This window comes from Acomys minous, assembly GCF_964271855.1.
Source record: "Acomys minous genome assembly, chromosome: 9".
Lineage (NCBI taxonomy): Eukaryota > Metazoa > Chordata > Mammalia > Rodentia > Muridae > Acomys > Acomys minous.
This window is the reverse complement of record NC_140490.1, coordinates 52905374-52931426: the sequence shown is the minus strand read 5'-3', so window position 1 is coordinate 52931426 and position 26053 is coordinate 52905374. Positions and strand designations below refer to the sequence as shown.

General features: G+C 45.5%; 1 protein-coding gene across 1 annotated transcript in view; it reads right to left on the bottom strand.

Annotated features, from left to right (window-relative positions):
* NEDD9 (neural precursor cell expressed, developmentally down-regulated 9) overlaps window positions 1-26053 on the bottom strand; it is a 179126-nt gene that overhangs the window by 104370 nt on the left and 48703 nt on the right. Inside the window, exon 2 of the mRNA XM_084794865.1 lies at window positions 10787-10924. Within this exon, the coding sequence (XP_084650991.1) occupies window positions 10787-10798 (12 nt within the window). The 5' untranslated portion in view covers window positions 10799-10924. The remainder of the gene's footprint in view (window positions 1-10786; window positions 10925-26053) is intronic.

Genomic DNA, 26053 nt, shown 5'->3' with positions numbered 1-26053 from the left:
TACCTCCAACACATCATTGTGCTGGGTAAATCCAAAACTGTCTCTACCATTTTTTAAAAAAAAATTAGTTATAAGATAGCTCTGTACTGTGCCGTACACCCTCATGTTATTCTTCCTTTCAGCTGGTTGTCCCTTCCCATCAACCATCTTATTACACCTCTCCTCACTGGACTTTTGCCCTTCCAAGCCTCCACTGGCTGGTGTTCGACTTTCCCTTCTCTGAGATCAGCTTCTTGGCTCCCTGATGTGTGTGAAAGGTGCAGCTGGTGTCTCCGGGCCCATCTTGTTTTACCCTAAGCTTGGCTTGTTTCACTCCACACATCATCTTGATCTATTCAGATAGTTGCAACAACTGTATTTTATGCATTTCTGAGGTAGAGCACCACGTGTGTGTGTGTGTGTGTGTGTGTGTGTGTGTGTGTGTGTGTGGTCATAGTGTTCTCCGTCCCCCTCATCCACTAATCTTTATGTACTGCCTTATATTTTCCTACCTGAGACTCTGTAGTCATCCTTATCACTTAATTTTTTTCCCTCAGGTTTACAGGTTTTGTGTAAAATCTGACATCCACATGGAGTTGGGGTTGCTGGCAGAGTGGAGAAAGCACAAGGGTAAGACTTACTACACGCGCTGCCTGACAGGTGAGAGGAGCCATGTAACTCATCTTGGATGCTGGACTTTGTGGTGAGATGTCACTGTGTTTCTCACCTAACAGCCCCTACAAGGGAAGGCGGTGTGGAAAAACATTATTCTGTCATTGGTGCTGCTGCCACTGAAGGAGCTGCCTACGGTGGAGTGACAGGTGCAATGCCCTGTGGAAATGGCCTTGGATATTTCCATCCTTTTAGCTCGCAGCCTGTTTCTAGCCTGCAATACAGTTACTGTCCTGTCCAGCCACTGAAGTCAGTTGGAGCATTAGAATGACCTTTGAATGCGATGATGTCACAATGACCCAAGTCTTATTCAGAGGAAGGGCTGAGGTGTTGCTAAGCAACTTTCTATCTGCTCAGGTGGATCCCTCCCTCCCTGTGCTGTTGACCTTGAAGAGTACACAATGGCCTGAGATCTGGTAGGCTCAAAAAAAAAAAAAAAAAAAAAAAAAAAAAAAAAGGCGATTTTGATGGTATGGTTACAAAGGAAGCAGCACCTAGCATTAAAAGAAAGATATTAACTTAAGGTAGTAAGTACAGTTGGTAAGTAGACCAGCATGCTTTGCAGCTATGGTGACAATTCTCTTGGGATAGCTGCAGAGTCAGAAGAGAGTTCTTACAGTCTGACTGTTGAAGTCTGAGACACCTCCCCACCCCATCTTTCTCTATTGACAGGGCCTCGCTATGTAACTTAGGTTAGCTCTCACTATGTAGCTTAGGTTGGGATCCTCCTGCCTCAGGCTCCTGTGCACTAGAATTACAGATATCTGCCACCAAGCCTGGCTCTGTGTCCTCTTTTACATAGAGATGGGTGGCTTCGTGGCTTCCTTCCATAACTGGCTAACTGCACCAATGTTGCTTTGCCAGATCCTTTACATTTTATACAAATATTTTATAGGATTAACTCTGCAAGCTCCTTGTTTCCAAAGCATGCTTTGTCCCTGTCATTTGGGAAAACAGGGTGACCATTTTTTTAGCAGTCATTTTGAAACCGACACGATGAATGGAGTTTTCTGAGTATGGACCGGCTATGGCAAAGTCCGAGCTTGAGTCTTAGTTACCAGGGTGGAAGGCACGAGGAGAAGGCAGGAGGATTAGCTATCCTGAAAGAACTTGGAGGCGTGCGCACATGCATGCGTGTGTGCAGTGAGCGCGGAAAGAAGAGAATGAGATGACAACCCAAAGAAAGAAGCTGGCTGACCTTGAGATTTATAGCTTTGCTGTTTCTTATACCTAATCTGTCATTTGGAAGTAGAATTATAAATATATATATATATATATAAAGATAAAATTGGGAAATATACAATAAAGTAACTCATTACTACTACAGATTTATTTTCTATTATTGTTATTATTTGATTTTTGTATATTTGTTTTGAGAAGGGTTTCACTTTATAGGCCAGGTAAACCTCAAACTCATGGCAATCCTGCTTCAGCACCTAACTATTGAAATCACAGGCATGTGATGCCACACCTGGATTATTATTTAACTTAATGTTTAAAAATGTATAGGTTGTATTAACATTTTTATACAAGTGGCAGATACTGGTTTTTAATTTATTTGTTCCTCTCTAGTTGCTACGAGAAAAGAAAGGTCAGAATGTTAAATAGTTTCAAGAGCCTTAAAAATAGTGACAGTATAACCAGGCCCACAAATGTACACACACACACACACACACACACACACACACACACACACACATACACACATGGGTTAATAACATGTAGGATTTTGGTCAGGCTGAAGATCCTATAGATGTGGCCAGTGTCACAGTTCAGTAGGCAAAGGCTCTTGCTACTAAGACTCATAACTTGGGATCAATCCAAGGAACCCACAAAATACACGTTCCTGCAAGTTGTACTCTGACCTCCACATGTGTGCTGTGACACACCACCCACCATGCCAAATAGATAAATAAGTAAATAAATACATAAATAAACAAACAAATAAAACAAATCAAACATGCTATAGATATGCAAACTCTCTGATGGTCAAGTGAGAATTCGTAAATGTTCTTAAACACAGGCATGTAACTATCTTCCCGGACCCCACGGATACGAGGGCGAGACATGGATGAGTGGATCTTCACCCCATGTGAGGCCTCTCTGCTGACAAGATACCTCTCTCCCAGGCCATTCTCAGATCCACCGGGAGACCCTGGTGGCTTACACCCATTTCTTCATTTTTATCCAGTGCTTTTCGGGAGCCTGTTTCTTTTCACATTTCATCCGACCCGAGGACAACCCTTCCAGACTCATTTTCCCCAAACCACATGATGGCTGCAAGCCAAGCTCCCTTCAGAACGCCTTTCCCATAAGCCCCATCTCCACCCTTTTAAAACTTATCCTGAAAGAATCAAGTTCAAAACATAAGCTTTCGGGGGCAACAAGCCTCCGAGTGAGGCATGACACGTATTCTGTTTCTATTTTTCCTCAGCTTTCCCCACAGTAATTGTACCTCCTGTAGGAACCAGGATGGATTTTCCATAATTAGAGATTGCTACTGGCACTTGCTCCTTGAAGCACGCATCTCTCCAGCTCTCAGACCAGCAGGCTGCCTGGGAACTGCGGCTTCAGGATAGAGTAGCCATAGACTTCCTCAGCCAGGAGCCTAGCGATTAAGATCTGGAATGAAGGGTCAAGCACATTTGGTACTTTATGAGCACTTTCATATATTGATAAGAATTGGTCTAGGCAGCTAAGATGGAAAACAGAGTTGTCACCCTTGTCATCTGTGTGCCTGCTCATTTCAATACCTTCTGAATTCAGTTTGTAACTTAATTTCCATCAACAGGAAGCTAGTGGGAACAGTTTCTTCCATGTCCCACCTTCCTTGCTATGTCCTCACCTTTTCTCTATTTCACCAACACTTCAGGAAGTAAGGGACCCAGAGAAGCCAGAGCCACATGGTAAAAGCCCAGTTTTCCATGGCTAGCTGACCATGAGAGTCATGGGCGGCCTCACAAGAAAGAACTCCCTTGTATTGTGAGGAGCCACTGGCATTATAGGGCTTGCTTGTTACCACAGCTTACCATGGCATTATCCTGACTGATGTGCCTTCTAGCTGTACTTAAAGAACGACACAGGATGGGGCAAAGACAGAAAGAAACTGGGGTGGGGGTAGATAGCACTGTACATAAACTGTGTACAGCAAGATGCTGCTCTGAGAAACCAGTGAAAACCTGACAGGTCTGAGGGTGAGACAGGGAAAGATTGCGTGCAGTCCTTTTTAATGTAATGATGACACTATGTGTGTTACAACACAGGAGTTGTGTTGGAATACAGTCTTAAAAGAGAATAAAGATAAAGTATGAGGAAATGACACTGGAAACCTCTGCTACCAATCAGGAGAGGTTCAAAGTCAACCTTGTTATCGGGAGTATAAACTCTAAGAACAAGAGAAGTCAGCCTCCCCCTGTTTAGATGCTCGTATAGGGATGGTGAGCATGCGGCCACTGTAGAGTTCTCAGTGAGTATAAACTTTTTAATTGCTTCTAGGATTTTTTTTAGGTTTATGAATTCTTTTTTTTTTTTTTTTTGGTTTTTCGAGACAGGGTTTCTCTGTGTAGCCTTGGCTGTCCTGGACTCGCTTTGTAGACCAGGCTGGCCTCGAACTCACAGTGATCCACCTGCCTCTGCCTCCTGAGTGCTGGGATTAAAGGCGTGCGCCACCACCGCCCAGCTATGAATTCATGAATTCTTTTTTTTTTTTTTTTTTTTGAGACAGGGTTTCTCTGTGTAGCCTTGGCTGTCCTGGACTCACTTTGTAGACCAGGCTGGCCTTGAACTCACAACGATCCACCTGCCTCTGCCTCCCGAGTGCTGGGATTAAAGGCGTGCGCCACCACTGCCCGGCTTCTTATTTTATGTGTATATGTTTTACCTGCGTGTATGTCTGTACACTTTGTGGTTTGTAGTACCCATGGAGGCCAGTAGAGGGCATCAGATCTGCTAGGCCAAGAGTCTCAAGATCACTGTGAGCTTGCCACATGGGTGCTGGGAACTGAACCAGGGTCCTCTACAAGAGCAGCCACTGCTCTGAACTGCTGAGCCCCTCTGGGATCTTTCCCATCGTGTGGAAGGTGACTTAGGCCTGGGTGGCTACAGACGGGTCAGGGAAGCAGTTGACTTGTGTCTGTTCTGCTTTAGGGCTTCCATCTTCCCTTATTCTGACTTAGAGAAAAAAGTACCATTTTTCAATACATCCCTAGAGCTTCATATTTTAGAATAAATGAGGATTGTTTAGAGGGAAGGGAACCCATGGAGGACACTGAGACCTCATGGGCTATTAAATCAAGTGAAACCTTAAGGAGAAAGGGAAAGCTCACTGGCACTTCAGGGTCACTTGCTTCACCACAGACCTTGCTGCTTTCCTGGGACCATGGTTTGTCTTCCTGACGGGTGATTTCTACAGCTGGGCTTTGTGAGTCACAATGAGACATAGAAGCCCTTAGGCAGTGCCAGGAGGAGAAAAGGAAGCCTGGATCCAGATGTGCCTCTTTGCGAGCTACTTTCACCCCTGCAAGGCACTCCATTCGTGACCATGATTCTCATCTTCCCGCCCCCCTGCCAGAGGAGCCCAGGTGATCCACATCCCTAAATAAAAGGCCTGTCTGTGCTAAATTGCTTCACCTCGGTAAAACTAGAGGACCGGGAGACGTGGCTTCACTCCGTAACTAGCATGGTCTACTATACATGATTTAGTTTGGGAAGACATGATAGTTGTGCAAGAGGAAGAGGTCTTCAAGATGTGCTGCGATGATGCACAGCCGCCCGCAGTCACAGCATGACACCAAGGAGAGCAGTGGCAGCAAGTCAGCACGGAACTAGCCGAGCTTAGACAGTGTAGTGATCGAGAGTAGTGCCCAGGACCTCGGTCAGAAGGCCTTCAGAATTTCTGCGTATTAGAAAACCACACTAAATTTGCTAAGATGGTGTGTTTCTGGGCCCTACCCCGGATGTTATGAATGAGAGCTACTAAGAACTGGGGATCTGTGTTTCAACAGTCTTTACGGGTGATTCCGAGTACCTGGGGTTTGTAAAACGTTTCTCCCTCAAGTTAGAAGATGAAGCGTCTGTTTTCTGCCTCAGCTGCAGCCAATTGCTGCCAGGGAGCTGTTTGAGACACAGGGAGAGCGTGCATGGATGGGTACTCTTTGTGTCACATCTGCTGCTTGGTTTAATCTTGTAAAGGTCCCACAAAATTGGACGGCCTTCTCTTGGCACAAGAGAAGCTGGAAGGTTAAAGGGAACAGGATGGCAACTCTTCCCAGAAAGCATTTCCACCTCCCTCGAAGGATGTCAGAACAATAATATTTTAAAGGGCAATTAACGAAGATGCTAGCAGTCACCTGTACTTGGTATGTGAGGGAGATGTTCGCAGAGTTAAACATCTATGGTCATTCTTTGTCGTTTTTTATGGATAGTGAACACCACCAAGAAGAAGCGTATAAACAGCAGTGTTCCCTACGGGGAGTAGCTCATTATTTAGCTGTTTTAAAGCGCACAGTTTGGGGGAGGGGTTGTTTTGTTTATTTTGGGTATTCTGTTGTTATTGTTATTTTTTTTTTCCAGATCAGGAAGCTGTTTTGTTTTCTTCTTCTCTTTGTCACGGAGTCATGTAGCCAGCTTGAGCCATGTCAGAGATTTTGGAGAGAACTTTGAAACAAACGTGCTTGGGTCTGGAGAGGGAAGGCCATACCCAGCTCCAAAGCCAGCTTTATATAGAGCAGAATAGCATGTGACAATATTTCAACCGTATCCGTACCTGGGAGACATTTGAATCTCTGTAAAACTGAATCCAGTGGTCAGAGAAATGGGTCAGAGGAAGTGGAGAACAAAGAAGCCTTGGAGATGTGAGCTTGTCGAGGGTGAAGAGCAGAGAAAGTGTAGAGATAAGGGCGTTTTGAGATCATTTGCTTGTGCGGTGGCTGAAGTTGCTACTCTTCAAGAATCTGGAAATCAAGTGTGCTGGGTTTTTTTGGTTTTTTTTTGGCCACTGAGCTGTACTGAGGCCAAGCTATTTGCAGCAAGGCAGTGAGTGTGGCCCTATTGTAATCTGTGAGTCTGGGGAGGGAAAGAGATTAGGGAAGGCGGTGAGTCAAGCTCCAGGATCAACTGAGAGTCAGGTGGGGAGAGAGCCAGGAGCAGAGCAAGGGTGAGATGGGCGAGCCTTAGGGAATAGTGTTGAAAGCAGGAATCTTAGGGTTGGGGATTTAGCTCAGTGGTAGAGTGCTTGATAGAAGGCCCTGGGTTTGTCCTCAGCTCTGGAGAAAAAAAGAAAAGAAAACAAGAATCTTGCCAGAAGGAGGATTCCCAAAGAGGGAGAAGGGCAAGAGTCTTAGCCAAGAGATGCTCCAAGTCACAGGGATGGAGTATACAGCAGACTCCTGCCTGTCAGTGTGAGACATAGCCTTTCCACATCATGGGCACACAGGAGGTCGGAGCCGGAGAGACCGAGAGGACACTTAGCGAGTGGGCGGGCGAGGAGAGATGTGTGGCTTAGACAGGGGAAAGAGAAGCAGCTGAAGAGGCGAACTCTAATATGTGTAGTTGACTACGGTGAGAGTCTGAAGCCAGCAGAAACAAATGATCCATGCCTTAGGAGAGTCAAATCCCCAGCTTGGCTTGGTTAGGAGAAGGGGGCCCTTGGAAAGGGGTCAATCTGTTTCTCTCCCGGGTTTGGGCGACAGATGTATGTGAGCGGGCACCGTAAAGAAACCGCCAACGTGACTGCTCCATGATATGGTTAAGATTTTTATTGTAGGTATGAGAGAGAGAGAGAGAGAGAGAGAGAGAGAGACAGAGAGAGAGACAGAGAGAGGGAGAGAGGGAGAGGGAGAGAAAGAAAGAGAGAGAGAGAGAGAGAGAGAGAGAGAGAGAGAGAGAGAGAGGCATCTGGATGAGTCCAGAACAGACAATGAAGCTGACTGAAGGTGGCCAGTGGAGATAGTGCGACAGCAAGAGACAGAGTTGGGGGGCAGCAAGAAGTACAGTGAGATGCTGGTTTATAAGAATGAGCAGCTATGGGGAGGGGAGCCCATAAGCTGGAGGAAGTTTGGGGTGAAGGAGGGGATGAGAACGAACCTTGACATGGGTAGCAGGTACGTGTGACCCTGGGGGAGCCTGGAGGCAGCACGGGCTCTGATATCCTTATTGGTGCCTTACGTCTTCTGCCAAAGCTAAGTGAAATGACTCTCTTTGGCAGATGGAAACTGATTTCACAAGTTGTTGGGAAATGCCGGCTCTTCTCTAACTGCCAGAAATGTCCAAATATTTAAGTTGTTCTAAAAGGTGACATTTTTACCCGACTTGAAACAAAGCCTGAGTAGTTGAACTCATTTCTGGACATATGGACTGCCCTTTGGAGTCTGGGGAGTTAGTTTCCTTCAGACTTGACATATGTCACATCTCCCTGGTAAGCAGGCATGGGCTTATAGGGTAGACGCCGACCCTGGCCCTGCACTGAACTTGTGTCTACTAAGGAGGAAGGGACAGCATCCGTGGTCTACTTTAGTCTTTGTGAAGTATGGTCTGGCTTTTCGTCTCCAGATTAACCACAATTCTTCACTCCGAGGGGGTGGAGCATAAATGCCAATGGAAGCAGCCCGCAGTTTACAGCACGCTGAGCCAGCCTGTCCTCGCCACCAGGTGTGCCTGGGTAAATGTTTAACTCCCAGCCCACTAAAAACAGATCAAAATCAAACAACTCCGCAAAGGGTGCCTGGCCCTTCTGCAGCCCTCAGATGGCCTAGCAGGTGCGACAGGACCTCTCCACCGCCTGCTGACGTCCTAGCTGAATGGTGACCTCTGGGCCTGCTTTCCACTACTCAGCTTTTAAAAAGAGGCTTACTCTTGAGAGTGGTTGTGGCCTCAGCACAGGTTTTTTCCCAAAGGACGGCCCTGACCAAACGTGCACCTGAGTAACTGTCCACTCATGTTGATCTTCAACTTTAGCATGAAGATTTGAAGCGGAGACGATTTTGTGTCTGGGAAGCTTCACTGTGGCAGCAGAAACCAGGAGAGCCAGGAGGACCACCAAGATGTGTGGAAAGCAGACCCCGCCTTTCCTCACTCCCCTTGGGAGTGTGCACCTGATGTAACTCAGGTGTCCTAGGGTGGCCGTGAGGGCCTAGCGCGTGGCTATCGTATTAGAAGCATTTTATTTACTTAATCATCGCAGCCACCCCTCCAGCTGGGTGCTGGTCTCATCCTCACTTTGTGGGTGAAGCAAGCTCAGCACAGAGCAGCTGCTTCCTTTAGGAGGCCCCGCTACTTGATAGTGGCAGGGCTGGGGTTCAACCTGGCACGTATAAAAGAGCCAATGCTTCCTCCGCCCCACAAGGGTTAGGGAGAATTGCTTAAGAAGTAGGCACAGCGATGGATGAATGCTCTGGTTCATCGGGTGATGATAATAAAATTTCCAAATATTTAAACTGTTCTCAAAGGTGACATTTTACATGATTTGAAGCGAAGCCTGAGTAATACTTTCTCAGTGTGGAGTGTATGTGTGTGTGTGTGTGTGTGTGTGTGTACGTGTGCGTGTGCGCGTGCGTGTATGTGTGTGTACATGTGAGGGACATTGAAATAAATTCAATGGTGAAGGAAAAAAAACTACCCACCAGAAGCCTTGGATTTATACTCTCAAAAGACAAATTGACTAAAGCGCACTGAAGATTCCCAGCTCGGTGTCACATGGCACGGTAGAGAACATCAACATGCATTTGAAATAGCGCAACGCCGATGTTTATCTCAGGTCTCACAGGGAAGCAAACACTGGCTTGTTGCAGAGACTGCTTCTGGTGTGTCTTTCTTTCTGGGTCTGCTTTTGTCTCAGTGGAACTCGCTGAATAGATATCAGAAAGCCAGAAGAGCTAATGTTTGGTTCCCTGTCTATAAAGAAACGGATGCTGTGTTGAAGAGCCTGGGAGTTTAAGTGAGTATAATTCACTCTCATTAGGATTTGAAATTCAGCCAAACAAAAACCTCTGAAGTGTCCGGTTCCTAGCGCCCCATCTTTGGGAGTTTTTTGTTTGTTTTTAAGACAGGGTCTCACTAAGTATCCCTGGCCGGCCCATGTAGAACTATGGTGGCTTTTATTATGAAACCATTACTTTATATTAAAACACCAAGGTAGTGTGAAAATTCAAGTAGATTTTAGTGACTTCCGGGGGAGTCTTTTTGTTTGCTGTAATAGCTAACTTACAGTCTTTGCTCCTGCAAGGAAAACAGATCTCTCTACGTACGTTCTGTGGCTGCTTGGTGGTTTTCTTTTTAATCTGTAGTTGGTGTTTCTCTGTGCGACACAGAGAGAAGCTGTCTGATGTTAAAAGAGCTAACTTTTCCTTTAAAGTGCATCGCCTTAAGCATCTTCTTTGCAGCTCCTAGCTAACAGTCCTCTAGCCATTTTGTAAGGTCTGAGCTGGGGATCCAGAGCCCAGGCGGCTGGCTCTTGGCTGACACTACTAAATAAAAGAGGGAGGACCAAAATGCAGATCTCTGACCCCAGTGCCACCAGGCCTTGCCATATGTTGCCATAGTTAATAGGATAATTACACAGATATTTTTCTATTTATCTTTTAGAGCCTTTAGGAATCCATATTCAGATAGATTAATTGATTTTCATGTGAGTCTGGGTGGTGTGTGTGTGTGTGTGTGTGTGTGTGTGTGTGTGTGTGTATGGTGTAGTTTGGTATGTGGTATATGTGTAAGTGTGTGTGTAGGTGGTGTATAGTTTGGTATGTGGTGTGTATGTGTGTGTGTGTAGTGTATAGTGTGTAGTTTGGTATGTGGGGTGTGTATGTGTGTGTTGTAGTGTGGCTACAAAGGCTACTTCCTTGCTAGGCTTTGAATAGTTCTAGTGACTTCTAGGTTTGAGCAGGAGGCACCTGCTCTCCTAAGTCCCACTTTATGCAGATGAAGGCAACAGAGACTTCCTGCTGGAGGAAGATTACCTGTGCACATCAGCATATCTGTGTGAAAAACCACCAAGTAGGGCAAAATCTGATGGCCTATAGCCAGTGTTTTCCCCTCAGACATCAGTTCCAGGCTTGGAACACCATCACACTGTTAAAGAGGAGCAAGTCCCCCTGACACCAGAGAAAAGAGAACCACGCAAGTGCTTTCTGTCAGTACTCACCCTCGCCCACATTTTTCCTTAAGGAGCGTTGGTGCTCTGCGTCTGCTGTCCTGTGTCGTCCTTGTCATAGCTCCCCTTGAAGAACGCTGGCGTGCCTCTCTGCCAGTGTCTGATGCTACAGACTCACAGTTCACTAACCTTGAAGACACAAGTTAGAAACGGAAAGGTGTTTTAAACTCTGAGGGTCACACTTCATAGTAGTTGGGGCGAAGTCAAGTGCACAGGGCATTGAATGGAACCCACCACTCATGTATGCACATGTGCACAAAATCATAGGACATCCTGGCTTCATTTACACACATGTCAAAAGATCCATACCACACAGTCCTGCCCGTGAGTAGCTCACACTCTCGTCGTGCAAAGTGAAAAGTGCAGTGACAGGCACCTTGGCCACATAATGCAGTGGGTCAAGAGAGAACACAGAGGGGAGAAGATGGAGATTCCATGCATCCTGAGCAGCAGGAACAGCTACAGGGTTTCTCATCAAGAATAGAGGTCAAAGGGCTCTTCACCAGCTACAATCCTTGGCTGTAGTCTTGGACTTAGCTTGCTTTCTGCTTTCCCACACCTCCTGCCTCATCTCACAACCCTCCTTTAAACAACTTTACCCTCTTTCTGGGTCTATCTATTGGAAGCCAACCCCCTCCCCCCAGTTCCCGCTTTACCTGTTACCAGTAGCTTATGAGGCACACTCAAGCCATGTGTTTTTCATATTTCCACCACAAACTGGGAAAAAGTAGTAGTTTGGAAGCGTGGCTTTTAAACAGCTTAGAGGCAAAGCTTGAATTTTGAATTTTTATTTGGAAGAAAAATTAACTGGGCTTTCAGAGGGCTAATGCTGGCCAATATTTTTGCTTTCTTTTCACCTCCTCACAACTGTAAATTTCATTTTGTGTGTGTGTGTATGTATGTGTGTGTGTGTGTGTGTGTGTGTGTGTGTGTGTGTGTGTGTATACTAATACTGAAACATATATTCTTAGAAAAACCCTGATAGTTAAACCCTGCATGCTATGTGGAAACCTTTTTGAGAGCTGGCAATCTGAATGTTTGCAAGAGGAAAGAGTTTCCCCTGTCAAGAACAGACTCAAGATGAAGTAGGTGTTGAAGCAGAAAAGTGAGGAATGGTTCTGGCCCACAGTAGCTGGGAAGCTAACTGTCTCCAGAGGCCACGCAGCTGCCCCCATGAGCAAGACCAGCCTTTCCAGAGCTGCATTCCAAGCAGAGAGCTATGGGGGCCTGGTCTCCACTGCCTCTCCAAGGATGGGAACAGCCTCCTGCAATTTTGGTTTCGTAAACACAGTATTTTCTCATCTTGGCAAGGAGGAGGAAAAGGAATTTTCCTCTGAGACACTTGCAGTGGCACAGCAAGGGGACAAGAGCCCATGTCTCATTTGCTCTGCTGAACCTATGCATGGTTAACCAAGCTTCCCCACCTCCAAGAAGCTGACCCAGGAGGGAACTACAAGTACCCTTCCCAGCATCCTGCTCAGCTCCCTGTGGGTCCTCACACCTGCATGTACTTTAACTGCCAAACTGTCTGTGTTTACAAGGCAATCACTTGGGGCTGAGTTCTGTTTGGGGAAATCACAGAGGACAGTACTAGGAATTATATAATTATATTTGTACATGGAGGTGTATGCATGTGTGTGTGCATGTATGTTTGTGTGTATTTAATTGTAACATATATGTTGATGATCCAAAACAAAAGTAGAGCTTAGTAGATTGTAAGAAATGTACCGGACACCCAAATAAAGGCATTCAACAATTCTGGAACCATGGGCAGTTTTAATGAAATCCCCCTGAACATACTTTAAAATTTTTTCTTTCTAGTACTAGAGATTAAACCTTGGGCCTGATGTATGCTAAGGATATATTTTACTGATAAGCTCTATTTTCAGATGTCTTTACTTCTTACTGAACCAGTCCTCTAAGTTCCTAGGGCTGGCTTTGGGCTTGTAGTCTGTCTCTCTTAGCCTCCTGCACAGCTGGGACTATAGACATGTGCCACTAGGCTCTCTGCCTCCTTTTCTTTACAGTTAAAAGGCAGTGCTGTGCTTAGCTCCAGGCAAATATGATTCTGTGTGGGGCCTTGGAGTTTGGATTCTGAATTTCTTCCAGCCGTGCACCTTCTGATTGAGTCTGTGGCCAAGAGATAGTGTGAACATGGAGACCATGAGCCCATTAAAGGCCATGTGCCAAGTAATAGGACATTAGTAATTCTAGCCCAGTGATGCCAGCCTGCTTCCAATCTTTACCTCTGGCTCACCTTCCTGGGGTGGGGGTGGGGGTTAGAGAATGAAAGTAGACTTGAGGGCTGGGAGGTGTATGCCCAGGGCACCAAGGCCCTAGAAACATGGGGTGGAAAGGTTGGACGGATGGCTGGGCCCAGGGACCATTTCCACTGGTGTCATATGTTCCAGTGTAAAGCTGCAAATGTCCCAATAGTCCTAAAGCCAGATAGAAGTTTTGCTTCCTAACATTTTGATGTAAGCTATAGTTATTAAGTATATAGGACTATAATGACACTCCTTTTTCTTTTTCTTTTTTTTTTAGGTTTTTCAAAACAGGGTTTCTCTGTTAACAGTTCTGGCTATCCTGGACTCGTTTTTGTAGACCAGGCTGGCCTCCAATTCACAGCCATCTGCCTGCCTCTGCCTCCAGAGTGCTTGGATTAAAGTCTTGAGCCACCACGACCTGCTATAATTATACTCTTATCTTAAATACTCCATTTTGGGGTGGGGGATGTTCCAGATTTATTACTGGAAAAAATGTACTATCTGGTGTAGTAAATTTTATAGCTCGCAATAATGTCAGAAATACACACACACACACACACACACACACACACACACACACACACACACACACACACACACACACACACACCCAGGGGGGAGGGGTGGGGGAATACAGACAGAGACAGAGAGACAGACAGAGACAGAAAGACAGAAGAAAAGGAAATTAATTACAGAAGCAAAACAGTATTAGAAATATATTGAGTCCCCCATTTTCAGCTTGATTTTTTTTCCTCAGCAGCGGGCCTGTTGAAAGGGAGCTGTCCCAGCTTGCAGTCTCTAGTCCCTGCTTTTCTCTATGTGTAATTTGGCAGGAATAGATCAGACATAGCTGGGATCATGATGATGTGGCTCACTGATGCTGTTTCTGATGGCTACAGCCTGTACCTGCCCTTGTAGTTATTCTAGTGGATGGACACAGCAACTGTGTACAAATGTATAGTACATTTATATCGACATGTACTTCTTTCTTAGCCTTAACTACTTTGTACCAGGAGTGACTTTACTATGTCATCACTCTTCGGAAAAGTTTCTGGGCTCCTCGTCTCCAGATACACTCCATATGTGAGGAGATCAACATGACAAGAGTAACTAGGAGACACAAAGTCATGATATAAAATAGTAACAGCAACGTTTACGCTAACAGCCATAGTTATTTGAAGTGTGGCAGCTGAGGGAAGCTCTGCAGTCTTGGAAGACGGCTGCTCTTAGTTTAAGATATGTCCTAATGTTTATTATTAGGCTTATAATTATTATGGTGGTGGTATCTAACCCGCTTTTACAATCAATAAAGACACAGACACCTGACGTGTTTTTAATGGCCTATTTTCACCTGGGGCAGGCCAGATAGTGCTTCCTAAGCTACCAGCCTCCATCCCATGCCATCTGCTTCTAATAATTTCTATTTGATTTACGCACTCCCCGCCCCCCACGATCCATAATCCCAAAATACTTGCAAAGTTTGCTCACTCGGGCCACTTCTTTCATGTGAGACTGCAGAGTTCCTCCTCTGGGCCCACATGGCTTGTTCCTATCCCATGGCAGTTCCCCTCCACCTCCCTCCTCCATTCGGTCTCTTCTCCTACCCAAGATTCTCTTTGCTCAAAGCCCAGGCACCTTTGCTCCTCCTCTTCCTTCTGCCTTGCCCAGGTGTAGACCTTTTATTCAGCCAATCAGAGAGGCAAGGCTCATGGCAGCAACCAGATCTTTCGAGCCAGTAATTAGCATCAAAATATATAGCATCAGGCCAACCTCCAACAGAAGGTCGAGGGGATAGTCCGAGCTCTCAGGCGGTCAGCCGGTGCTGTTTTTAAGGTGCCACAGGGCACGTGGACCTCAGGGATAAACCATTATGGAGATATGCACAGGATTCCTGCCAGCTTGAAAGTTAAATGTGTCCCCCCCCCCAAAGGTCCCCAAGCAAGGGCTTGGTCCCCAGCACTATGCTACTGGGAGAAAAGGGAACCTCTGGGAGGTGAGAGGAGTGGACTGTAGAATGTCCTCAAGTTATTGGGGATGCTCTCAAGGGAGGCTGTGGCACCCTCCCTTGTAGCTTTCTGGCCAGAGGTGTGAGCACTTTTTCCAACCCAATTCTTTGTATATGAAAGGGGATAGAGAAACATTTGCCTCATGAGAGTTTTGCGAGGATTAAATAAAAGGGCGGATAACACTTTGACCATAATGCTTGCCTACATTAGTTTGCTTGGGTTATCAAAGCAAGATCATAGGATTTGTATTAACTTGCAACTGGGTCTTTCCATGGGTTAATAGCAAGATTGAAGAAGATGGTTCTCAGCATGGACTGTCTTAAGTTCCTGGATTCTTGAAGCCCATATTTCCTACTTCATTGCTCACAGATACCAAGTAAACATTTTTCCTCTCTCTCCCTGCATGTCTGATCTGCCTGATGGCTGATGGCTGATGCTTACATTAAGGTCTTCAATAAGACAGACCAACAATAGCTGCTAAGTAGGCCATGCCTTCTGACCTTCCATGGTCCTTTTTCTACCACTGGCAGATAGGTGAGGATGTTCACAGTAGGAGAGTGAGTGAGCTACAGTAGGTCTGTAGGCCCTGGGTCTAGCCCAAGTGTGGGTCTTGGACAATGCAACCACTTCTGGGCCTCAGTTTTGTCATATGTCAAATAAAGAAGCCTAATAGTGGTGGTACACAGCTTTAATCCCAGCGCTTAGGAGGCAGAGACAGGTGGAGGTCAGCTTGGTCTACAAACCTAGTTCCAGGACAACCAGGGATACACAGAGAAACATTGTCTTGAAAGACTTAAAAAAAGAAGAAGAAGAAGAAAGAAAGAAATGAAAGGAAAAGAAGAAAGAAAGAAAGAAAGAAAGAAAGAAAAGAAAAATTGTTCTCAATTCTGTATCTGGATACATAATTGCTGAAACACTCTAGCACTCTAGCACACTAACAAGCATCATTAGCTAAGAGGCCCTTTCTTTCCCTCTCTCTCCAATTCCATTGTATCATGGGACAATCCCATTTGAACAGCATAAGTCAAATGTAGCCCTCTGCTTCCCTTGCCTTTAAAGAATTGGTATGCCTTTAATCCTAGTACTCGGGAGGCAGAGGCAGGCTCCACTGTGAGTTCGAGGCCAGCCTGGTCTACAGAGTGAGTTCCAGGAGAGCCAAAAATGAAAAAGAAAAAGAATTAGTACGGTAAGGAAATAAAGACTAGCCTGTGTCAGGTTTCCATCAAAGCTGTCAGAAAAGACTATCACCCAGGATCTGTAGTGTTCCCCTAGGAGAGTAGGAGGACCGCCTCACTGTAGCTAACACGGGCCTTTTGAACCCTACATCGACTGGCTTACCTTCCTTAGCAATTTCATTCCTGGGCCTGTAGAACCCAGCTAAGGTTTGTGCCTGCCAGCTGATGATGGAGTGCTTCTGATATGTTGGGATTTGCACAGTATATTTTGGTGGGTAACTAAGAGAGAAAGACAGAGGTAATTATCCCTGTCATAAAACAGTCCATCAGCCACCTGCGTGCAGAGCAGAAAGTCAAAGCTCGCGCTGGTCTTTGGCAGGAAGATCCTGCTCAGGGCTTCTCCTGGGGCCCGTTCAGCACTCTAACCTAGTTACCTGTGGAAGCTTCCTGGCTCTAGTGTAATTTTTTCCATTTGTATAAAAAAAATAATAAGTAAATACCAGTGATCCTGTCAAGTCATGCCAAAGGAGAATGTGTTGAGGATTTGGTATTCTAATGCATTAGACACACTTGAATTTGGCAAAACAATCACAATGAGTGGTTTGGCGTCACTTAAATGAGCTTAGGTCTTGTTGGTACCCAGCTCTCCAAATGACCTCAGCTCTTACAGATGGGGCCTTGGAGACCCTTGGCTTTTCAGGGACTTGGAAATCCTCAGGAATGTTTTGAATGTCTACAAAACAAGGGTTTCCTTTGTTGTAACTGGGGAAGACTTAATAAAGTAAGCAAATGAAGGGGGCAGGGCTCTGCCTGGGCATCTGAATATGCACCCCAAAGGTGTAGCAACAAGACACTTCACATCTTAACATTCTCTACAAATAGCAAAAGATTCCAAACTGGGGCTAACACACGGGTAAGAGGAAACTCACAGTGGACATGAAAATCAGGCAGGTGAAGGTCCCCGTTTGCTGTTAAGGTTCTGAGGTGGTGTCTTGCTGGGTGCTGGACCTGGGCTGCTCTCCTGGTCCTTTTAGGAATCTTGCAGAAAAGAATACATTATGACACCTTCCACTCTGGTATAGTTTTTGGACGGTGACCTTTACCTCCCTTGCCCATCTGCTATTAATTTTTATTTTTTTCTTGACTGGGCCTCTGACTCATCTTTGCCTAGACCTTCGGGTTTCCTGAAGTCCCAGCTGCTCCAGATGTGTGCCTCATCCAGTACTCAATCCCTGGAGTGGAGGTTGAGATATCCATTACAGAGCCACATGAATACAGCTGTCTTCCCTTACCCATGGTGTCAGTTAAAGTCCTAAAATGTTAAATGGAAAATTCCAGAAAGAGATAATTCATGAATCTTAGGCAAGTCCCATTATGGCATAATCATTTTAGTTCATCTCCTATTGTGTCCAGTTTGTGAGTTGAGTGTTAGCATAGGCATCTGTATATATATAAGAACAAGTGCAGTATGAATAAGGCTTGGTACCATCCACGGTGTCGAGCATCTACTAGTATTTTTGAAATATTTTCCCCATGGGGACAGCTTTCATCCAGATGAGAAGAAATAAGAAGGGTTTAATTAAGCTGGTGACAGAGACATTGAGGAAGAAAAAAGGACGATATTAACAAGTCGAAGAGAAAAGGCCAGAGTCTGAGTGGAAGGAAAAGAAATGTCGCCCAAGAGGAAGTTCAGGAGACTGGGTGAAGTCTGGTGTCACTGTGAGAAAGGACATTAGCAAGCCTATGAAACAGTGGTGGATGTAACAGGACATATGATTTCATTTCTCTGGTTTCATGTGGGGATGTCATGTGGGAAGAGTCAAAGCAGTTACGCATGCGCATCTGCAATCTAGAGAGACGTGACTGAGGGAGATGTAGACTTTGGAGTCCCTGAAGGTTAGTGACCATGATTCTGAAGGAGGCATGTTTATGATGCCAGCCAGAGGAGCCTGTGAAGTAATAAAGGGAGCTAACAGTTGTAGGGCTTTATCAGAGGGTCCTGTCATCTTCTGGGCCCTGACTGGTCTTAACAAACAAGATTAAAATATTGGTTTTCCTTCAGCCATTTTATCCATGTTGGCCTTGGCCCTAAGCCTTGGCTGGTGAACAACCAACAGGACACTCTCAGTAACTTAAAGAGAAAGTGAAGGATTTTGGTGTTCTGTTGAGGTTTTGGGTTTGTTGTTGCTGTGCTCTTGTTGTTGTCGCTCTGCTTGGTTTTCTTTATGACGATTCAATTTCCCAAGGAGTGAAAAGCCTGATATACTTAGCAGAGGTTTGAGTCGATTCCAGGAAGGCACAGCAGAGAAAGGGCTGGAGGAGCAAGAAGAAGAAGTTCAGAGTGGCATGGCACTGCATACACCTCAAGAGGGGAGCATCCCACGGTGAGATTATGGGTGCTCTTAGGGAGGACCTCTCCCTGGGAGAGTGGGGACAGATGCGAGATGCCTCTGGGCTGAACGGTGAGAAAGGCAAGAGAAATATGGACTCCACTGCCAGTGTAGCGTAGGACAGAAACTTAAAAATATAGCTCAGCAAAGAAGGGAGGAATGGTGAAAGAAAGGCGTGTGAGGGTGAGGGCGGGAGCTCGCTGGCTTTGGGAAGCAGGGGCGAGGCAAGTTGCTGCTCAACTGCCTGTGACCTGGTGACATGGGGGCCTCATATCTGTTACATAATTGGTATTGTCTTCTGGGGTTAGAGAAGCTGAGATTCCTGACTTGGCTTGCTTCCTTGTACCCAACAGTGGTGGCTAGCATAAGGTCGCACTTAGAAACCAGACCCTTGGTAAGGTTACCCAGAGACCTGGCAGCTACTTTTCCTGCTAATGCTGCCCATAAGCTGTGAAAAAGAAGAGCCCACCCTTCTAAAGTGACATCACCTGTCACTTTGAAATATGTCCCCTAGACCAGCCCTGAAATCCATCTTTCTAAATACTATGAAAGAGATTTTTATTATTTTAATGTAAAAAAAAAATTCTGTGGCCTATGATGGTGGTTTGCACTTGTAATCCCAGTGGTCAGTATACTTAGGAAGGGGGAGCTCCTGTGAGTTTGAGGACAGCCTGGGTTATACAATGAGTTCCATCCTGGGCTACCAATGAGACTTGGTTCAAAAACCACAAGCGACAATAGCAAATCATTGTTTTCCACTAGAAAGCTTTTCTGATGACTTAGTTTATAGGAAACTACCTGGAAACAATAACAGCAGCAGCAGCACCACCACCACGACCAACAACAACAGTGAGCATCTGTCCAGTTTTTACCTAACTTATTTCTGCCATGATAATATGATGCTGTGAAAATCACCAGAGTAGTTTTAACAACAGTGTGGTGGTTTGAATAAAACGGCCCTTGTAGGCTCATAGATTTGAATAGATGGTCATGAGTGAGTGGCACTGTTTCAAAGGATGAGGAGGTGTGGCCTTGTTGGAGGAAATGTGTCACAGGGGTAGGCTGTTCCAAGCCCAGAGTCTCTCTCTTCTTGCGGATCTGGGTGCAGAACTCTCAGCTAACTCTGCCTGCATGTCACAGTGCTCCTCTCTGCCATATTGATAATGGACTGTAAACCAGCCCTAGCGAAATGGCGCTTTGCTTTATAAAAGCTGCTGTGGTCAAGGTGTCTGTTCACAGCCATGGAACACTGACTAACACAGATAGGTTGATTGGGCAGTTGGACTGTGTTTTGTTTCTGTGCTGTTTTTATTAACTTTTTTTTTGTCACCGTACCAAAGTAGCAAAGATAAACAACCTCATGTACCTATGCCAAATGCCGTTTGGAAGAGCCACCCACATCACAAAGATTCGCCCATGTGCTTGGTCTATGTAGAGCTGTGGGAACTCTCACTTCCACTTGAACATCTTACTAAATAAACTCTGCTGTTCACACTCCTCTGGCCCGGGGTGGGCACTAGCTCCCCATTCACAGCCAAAGCCCTTCTCTGGAGGTGGGGGATTGTAGCAAGAAGGACCTGTGTTTGTAGGTGCAAGCGTGTACACACAGCTCTTCGCTCATTTCCTCTCCAACATGACCTTGGTAGCTGTGAACTAACATTTGTTATTGGTGTGAAAGGTTGGACAAAAGAGGACAAAAAATTTAAGAGCAGCTGCGTTAAGGAACAGCATTCTGCAGAATTCTTCTGGTCTCCTGACTCTTGAGTGCTATCCTTTTTTAGATAGCCTGGCTCCTACAATGGCACCATAAGATGTATTCTTGTCCCTGCAGTTACCACCTCTCGCTTCTCCTCCTTTCCTTCATACTGGGTACCAAATTGAATTAAATGTATTTTATTATTTGCAGCCAAAATAATAAGAGTATTCTGTTATATTTTAAAAATTAGAACAGCTGCAGAATGCTTGCCTAGCATACACAGATCCCTGGGTTCCACCTCTAACATCAAATTCCTGTTTGTGTTGTACAATAACAACTCTGATTTAAGGATTTTGGAGAGTAGCAGCAGCAGGGAAACTCATCTTCTCATTGAACAAACTTGCACGCACACACTCTCATTCCCTCCTCAGGCCAGGAAAGGTTGGGGAATCAGTCCCAGCAGGGATCACCACACCCTGTCAGATTGTTGAAATCTATCGAGATTTCCCATTGAAAGCACTGGCTGCTCTTCCAGAGGATCTGGGTTCGAGTCTCAGCAGCTACATGGCAGCCGACAACTGTCTGTGACTCCAGTTCCAGTGGATCTGACTCTGTCTTCTGTCCTCAGTGGGCAGCAGGCAAGCAAGCGGTACACAGACTACATGTAGACAAAACACCCATACACACACATGTATGTGTTTTCCACAATGTGGCAGATAAAACACAAGGCACCCAGTAAAATCTGAATTTCAGAGAAGCAGAAAAGATTTCCTATGTTAAGTACACACACACACACACTCACTCTCTCTCTCTCTCTCTCTGGGGGTGGGGGTGGGATGGGGGCAGGGTGGAGGGAAGAAGGAGGGAGTGGTAACCAATGGTTACCACCAGAGCTGATACCTCTGTTTTCTCAGAAATGTGGTTCATCAGGTGACGAGTCTAAATACTGTTTATGAGATTGCTTCTCCTTGAGCAATACAGGTAAACACAGAAGTGTCCTGTCTGCTGCCCCTACCTCCCACCCTCATTCATCCCCTATGCAAGTGCCAGGCAGACCTGGATTCTCAAGCGTCTCCAGCTATGTCTCCCTCAGCTAGCAGCTACCACCTCCTTGAGGAAGGGAGGAAGCCAAACCAACCCTCTGTGGAGCATTAGACATGAGACAGGATATCCTTTCCCTGACTGTCTATAGAGCCCTAACCCCTGGGGTTCCCCGGTGCTAAGTCTCTTGAAATAGATTTCCATAGTGTGCATTTCTTACCTTCATCACTGAATATAGAACTTGAAAAAGAAAAAAAGAGTCACATTTACTCTGGACTGCCCAGAGACCCTTGGCAGATAAAACACAAGGCGCCCAGTAAAATCTGAATTTCAGAGAAGCAGAAAAAGATTTCCTATGTTAAATACATTTCATAAACACTTACTCACTTTTTGCTAAGCCCAGTCACTCTAGCTCTAGGATCTGGCTTCACATAGTGAGAGCTCTGACTCCAAAAGGCTGAAGTCCCTACTGGGAGGCCCTTTTGTTCTTGTCATTCCAAAGAATCAATAGTACAGCATCCTCTCCTCCCAGGGCCAGACCAGCAAACTTGGTACCCAGCTACCATGATGCCTTTAGTCCCAACACAAGAAGACTGTCTCATTCCAGGCCGTGGCCAGTACCCAGAGATAAATGTTGAGCTTCTTTTGTTGTTGTTACTGGGTTTTGTTTGTTTGTTTTTCAGAGTCTCACTATAGCTCAGGATGATCTCAAATTCTCAGCAGCCCCTCTGACTCAGCCTCCTAAGTGTTAGGATTATAGGCATGAGCCACAGTATCCAACTCTCAAGATACAACATGGATGTTGCTTTGGGTTTATGCTTTGCCATGGTAGGACACTGGTTTGTGTGTGTGTTTTTTTTAACAGAGACTATACAGTTATCCACTAGATTTTACTGCCCAGCCTTTCTGTTCTCAGACTCACAAACGCAGAGGAAGTATTTTAATGAGCCAAGAAATTGTCTAATAAGCGGAATATGGTTTATGCTGCCCCTCCCAGACATGGAAGGCTGTTAAGATGGCCATATGACAAGTGAAGAGAGGGGTCTGAAAAAGCCATTTCCCTGCTTATGGAGTGGTCTGCACAGATGACCTGTGACTTGGTCAAAGAAAGAGAGTGAGCCAGGCCACAGAGATAAATCAGCTCTTTGCCTTATCATACAGAGATTTAAGACACTCATTATGGCTCTACAGTTTCTTAGGTTTCCTTCTTCATTAAAGAAGAACGCTGCCATTCTCTAGCATGTGAGAGGCTCAGGGTTTGACCTGCAGCACGAGAGGAAAGGGGGGAAAAGGAGAAGCAGGAAGCAGAAGGAAGAAAGTCTCAAACACGCAAAGGCTTCTAACGCTTGAGTTAGAATGGAGTCCACATTGCGTACAAAGCAGACTCAACATAATGGCATAATGACAAAGAACTTAGTTCCCTGCTTCCTACCTCCCAGGGACAGGGGAGCTATGCAGACACCACAGATGGCGGGGTTGTCTCTTCAGAACCTCAGTCTCCAGGGCTCTAGCTCTGAGTGAGTCAACAGTCTTGTCTTTCATCTGAACGGCCCGGCTGGGTTAGTGGCACAGTTGTGAACAGGATTTGGCTTTTTGGAAACGGTGAACTGGTGGAGGAACAATTAAGGACAGCGGCAGCTGTGCTCCGATCTGGGTCATGGGGAGTGGCAAGCAGATCTATCCCAGAAGCTGCAACTCACCAAATGAGAGACAGAGTCACCAGCAGCGGTGGCTGGGCTGGAGAAGAAAAGAGCGATGCAATCAAAAGTCAGAGACACTGAACTCCCCAGCAAGCTGGGAGTGGGTGAAAGGCTGCCTCTGTCACATTACAGATGCCTATTTAAAAGTGCCGAGACCCTGGGGAGTGCTGCAGGGCAGACACACAATTGCTTGCAAACAAGCAGTGGGTACCAATGAGCAAAGGGTTTTATCTGTAGGTTTTATTTTATGTCTCTTGGGGTACTTGGGAGAGCTGGAATCTGAAACAGAAGCCTGCCTTGCTCATTCTCTTCCCTCTGGCTAGATCTAAACCTTGAGGGAGTCCCTAGATGATCTACTAAATTCTAATGGGCTCTGAGCTCCAAGCACAGCTATTGGTTCTAATGCTCTTCACTGGGAGGCACATCGCTACACGGTATCTCACACCCCCTGGCTCTGCCTTACCGATTAAAAGCTGAAATGACTAGACCAGACATTCAACTGTGGGGCCCATGCAGGGTATTTTTTGGAGTTCAAACAGGAGTCGAGATTCCAGGGAAAGTCTCTATGGAAGGCCAAGGATTTCTTAAAGCATCTTTGGACAAATGCATTGCTATGGGGCTGTGTCCAGTAATGGACGTAAGCCAAAAAAAAAAAAAGTGTATTGGAAATAACTGAATAACTGTCAGGGATCTGACAGAAGCCTGTGTTCCTGCTGGAGAACCAGCCAGCTGACCACATGCGCTTGGTTGCAAAAGATCAGGGAAAAGCAAGAGGCGTCTTCCAGGGGAGTAGAATTTGGCACATGGTATCGCCACTGTCAGATATTGGACTGAGACTGCCAGGATGAAGCAGAAAGGAGAGCATCAACTCTTTTCTTTAACTCTGCATTGCCCGAAGAGTGCTCCTGGCCTTTCCCATCTCATCTCCTCTTCCCTCACTCTGTTTGCCAGTGGCTCCCCAAGCCTTGCCATATTACATAGTGGAACGGAGTCCAGGTCTCCTGCTATCACCTCTACAGACCACCTGCACCAGAATCGAGGGATGGGTGTGCCCATGTCCTGGCCCTTAGAGGTTGTTCTACGCTTGCTGGCCCAGCATCTGGGAGTGAGACCTGGGGATGTGCACCATACACAAAATGCACCCTTAGATGACTCTCACATGCACCCAACTTCAGAAGTGTCCATAGAAGTGAAAGCGTCTTAGATTATCAGCTAAAAATTCAACTTGAAGGGGCTGGAGAGGTGGCTCAGCAGTTAAGTATACTGGCTGCCTTTCCAGAGGACACAGTTTCCATCTTCAGGTCACAATTACCTGTAACTCCAGTTCAGCTACCCTGAGGCCTTCTTCTTCCTCCTCCACAGGTACCAGGCATTGTAGGCATAAAGTTATTGGGTAGTTTAGATGCTGATCTCTGTGCCCGCCCCCATGTCTGGTTGCAAACCTTGTTCGGAGAATTTACTATCTAAATGTTGTATAAACTCTGCTCCCCAATTGTACCCCTGATATGTTAATAAAGCAGTTTATAGGCAATTGATGAGCAGGAGAGAGACTAGGCCTGGACTTCCTTCCAGCTAGGGGAGGAGGAGGTGGGAGAGGAAGTAAGGGATTCCGCCAGGGGATTCAGCCATGGATAGTAGTCCAAGGAAGATCTGAAGGAAGGAGCTGGAAAAGAAAGCTACAAAGTGCATGTGTCACTTGGATGTTTGCTGGGAGGAAGACAAAAATAGCATAGATGGTTAAGAACAGACTTTAACTGCTCAAGATTGTGTTGTGAGGCCTGGTATTATGCAAGTCTCAATTACTTGTGTAATAGTCAGGTTAAGAAATAAGCTAAGAGAAACAAACACTGTGTTATAAAAATAACTTAAACAAGGCATGCATTTAGTATATATATACACACACACATACAGGTAGAATACCCATATACAGAACATAAAACTGAGAAAAATAAAAATCGAAGTTCAAATTTATTTCTACCTTGGTGATCTTGGACAAGTTATTCCTTAACTCCTGGCCTCATTTCCCATCGATAAAAAAATGGACATACTACTTTATTGGAGTTATTTTTCTTTCTCCTTGAGAATTAAATGATACCAGACATGTGACAAGGTTGATAAAATATTACTCCATTGCCAAATATTAATATATGCTACTCTAGAGAGTTAGAAAAAGGATAGTGTGTTAACAAAAACCTTTGTAACCTCTGAGAGAGAGAGAGAGAGAGAGAGAGAGAGAGAGAGAGAGAGAGAGAGTTGGTTTGAATAAGAATAGTAAGAGTGGCCCCTATAGGCTCATATATTTGAACGCTTAGTCATCAGGAAGCAGCACTATTTGAAAGGATTAGAAGGATTGGGAGGTGTGGTTTTGTTGGAGGAAGTTGTTATTTTGAGGTTTCAAAAGCCCATGGCAAATCCAGTCTCTTCTCTTCTCTCTCTCTCTCTCTCTCTCTCTCTCTCTCTCTCTCTCTCTCCAGAGCAGGATGTAGCTCTCAGCCTCTGCTCCAGTACCATGATGTAAGCAAGTCTCCAATTAAATGCTTTCTTTTAAAAGAGTTGCCTTGGCCATGGTGTCTCTTTACAGCAATAGAAGTGTGTGTGTGTGTGTGTGTGTGTGTGTGTGTGTGTGTGTGTGTGTATGTGTGTGTGTGTGTGTGTCTATTTTAGATGCTGACATAACCCTCTTTGTGTGGGTGGGCTCAGTGCAAGGAGACTTGCCAATAAGTAGTAGCTTTACTTCCTACTAAAATCTCATTGGCATACCCAGGAGTGGGGACTGGAGCTATAGGTAATAAAAAGACACTTTGAGAAAGCAGACACTGGCTACTGTAAAAAGCATTGATGTCCTCAGCTATGTTCCTGAGCAGCATAAACACTTCTCTGTGGGTTTTACACAGGGTGACAACTGGCAATGTTCAGTGACATGACTGTCATGCAGTGGATAAAAGATTGCTATGGGCATCTGGTGCATAGATGCTGTCCTAGT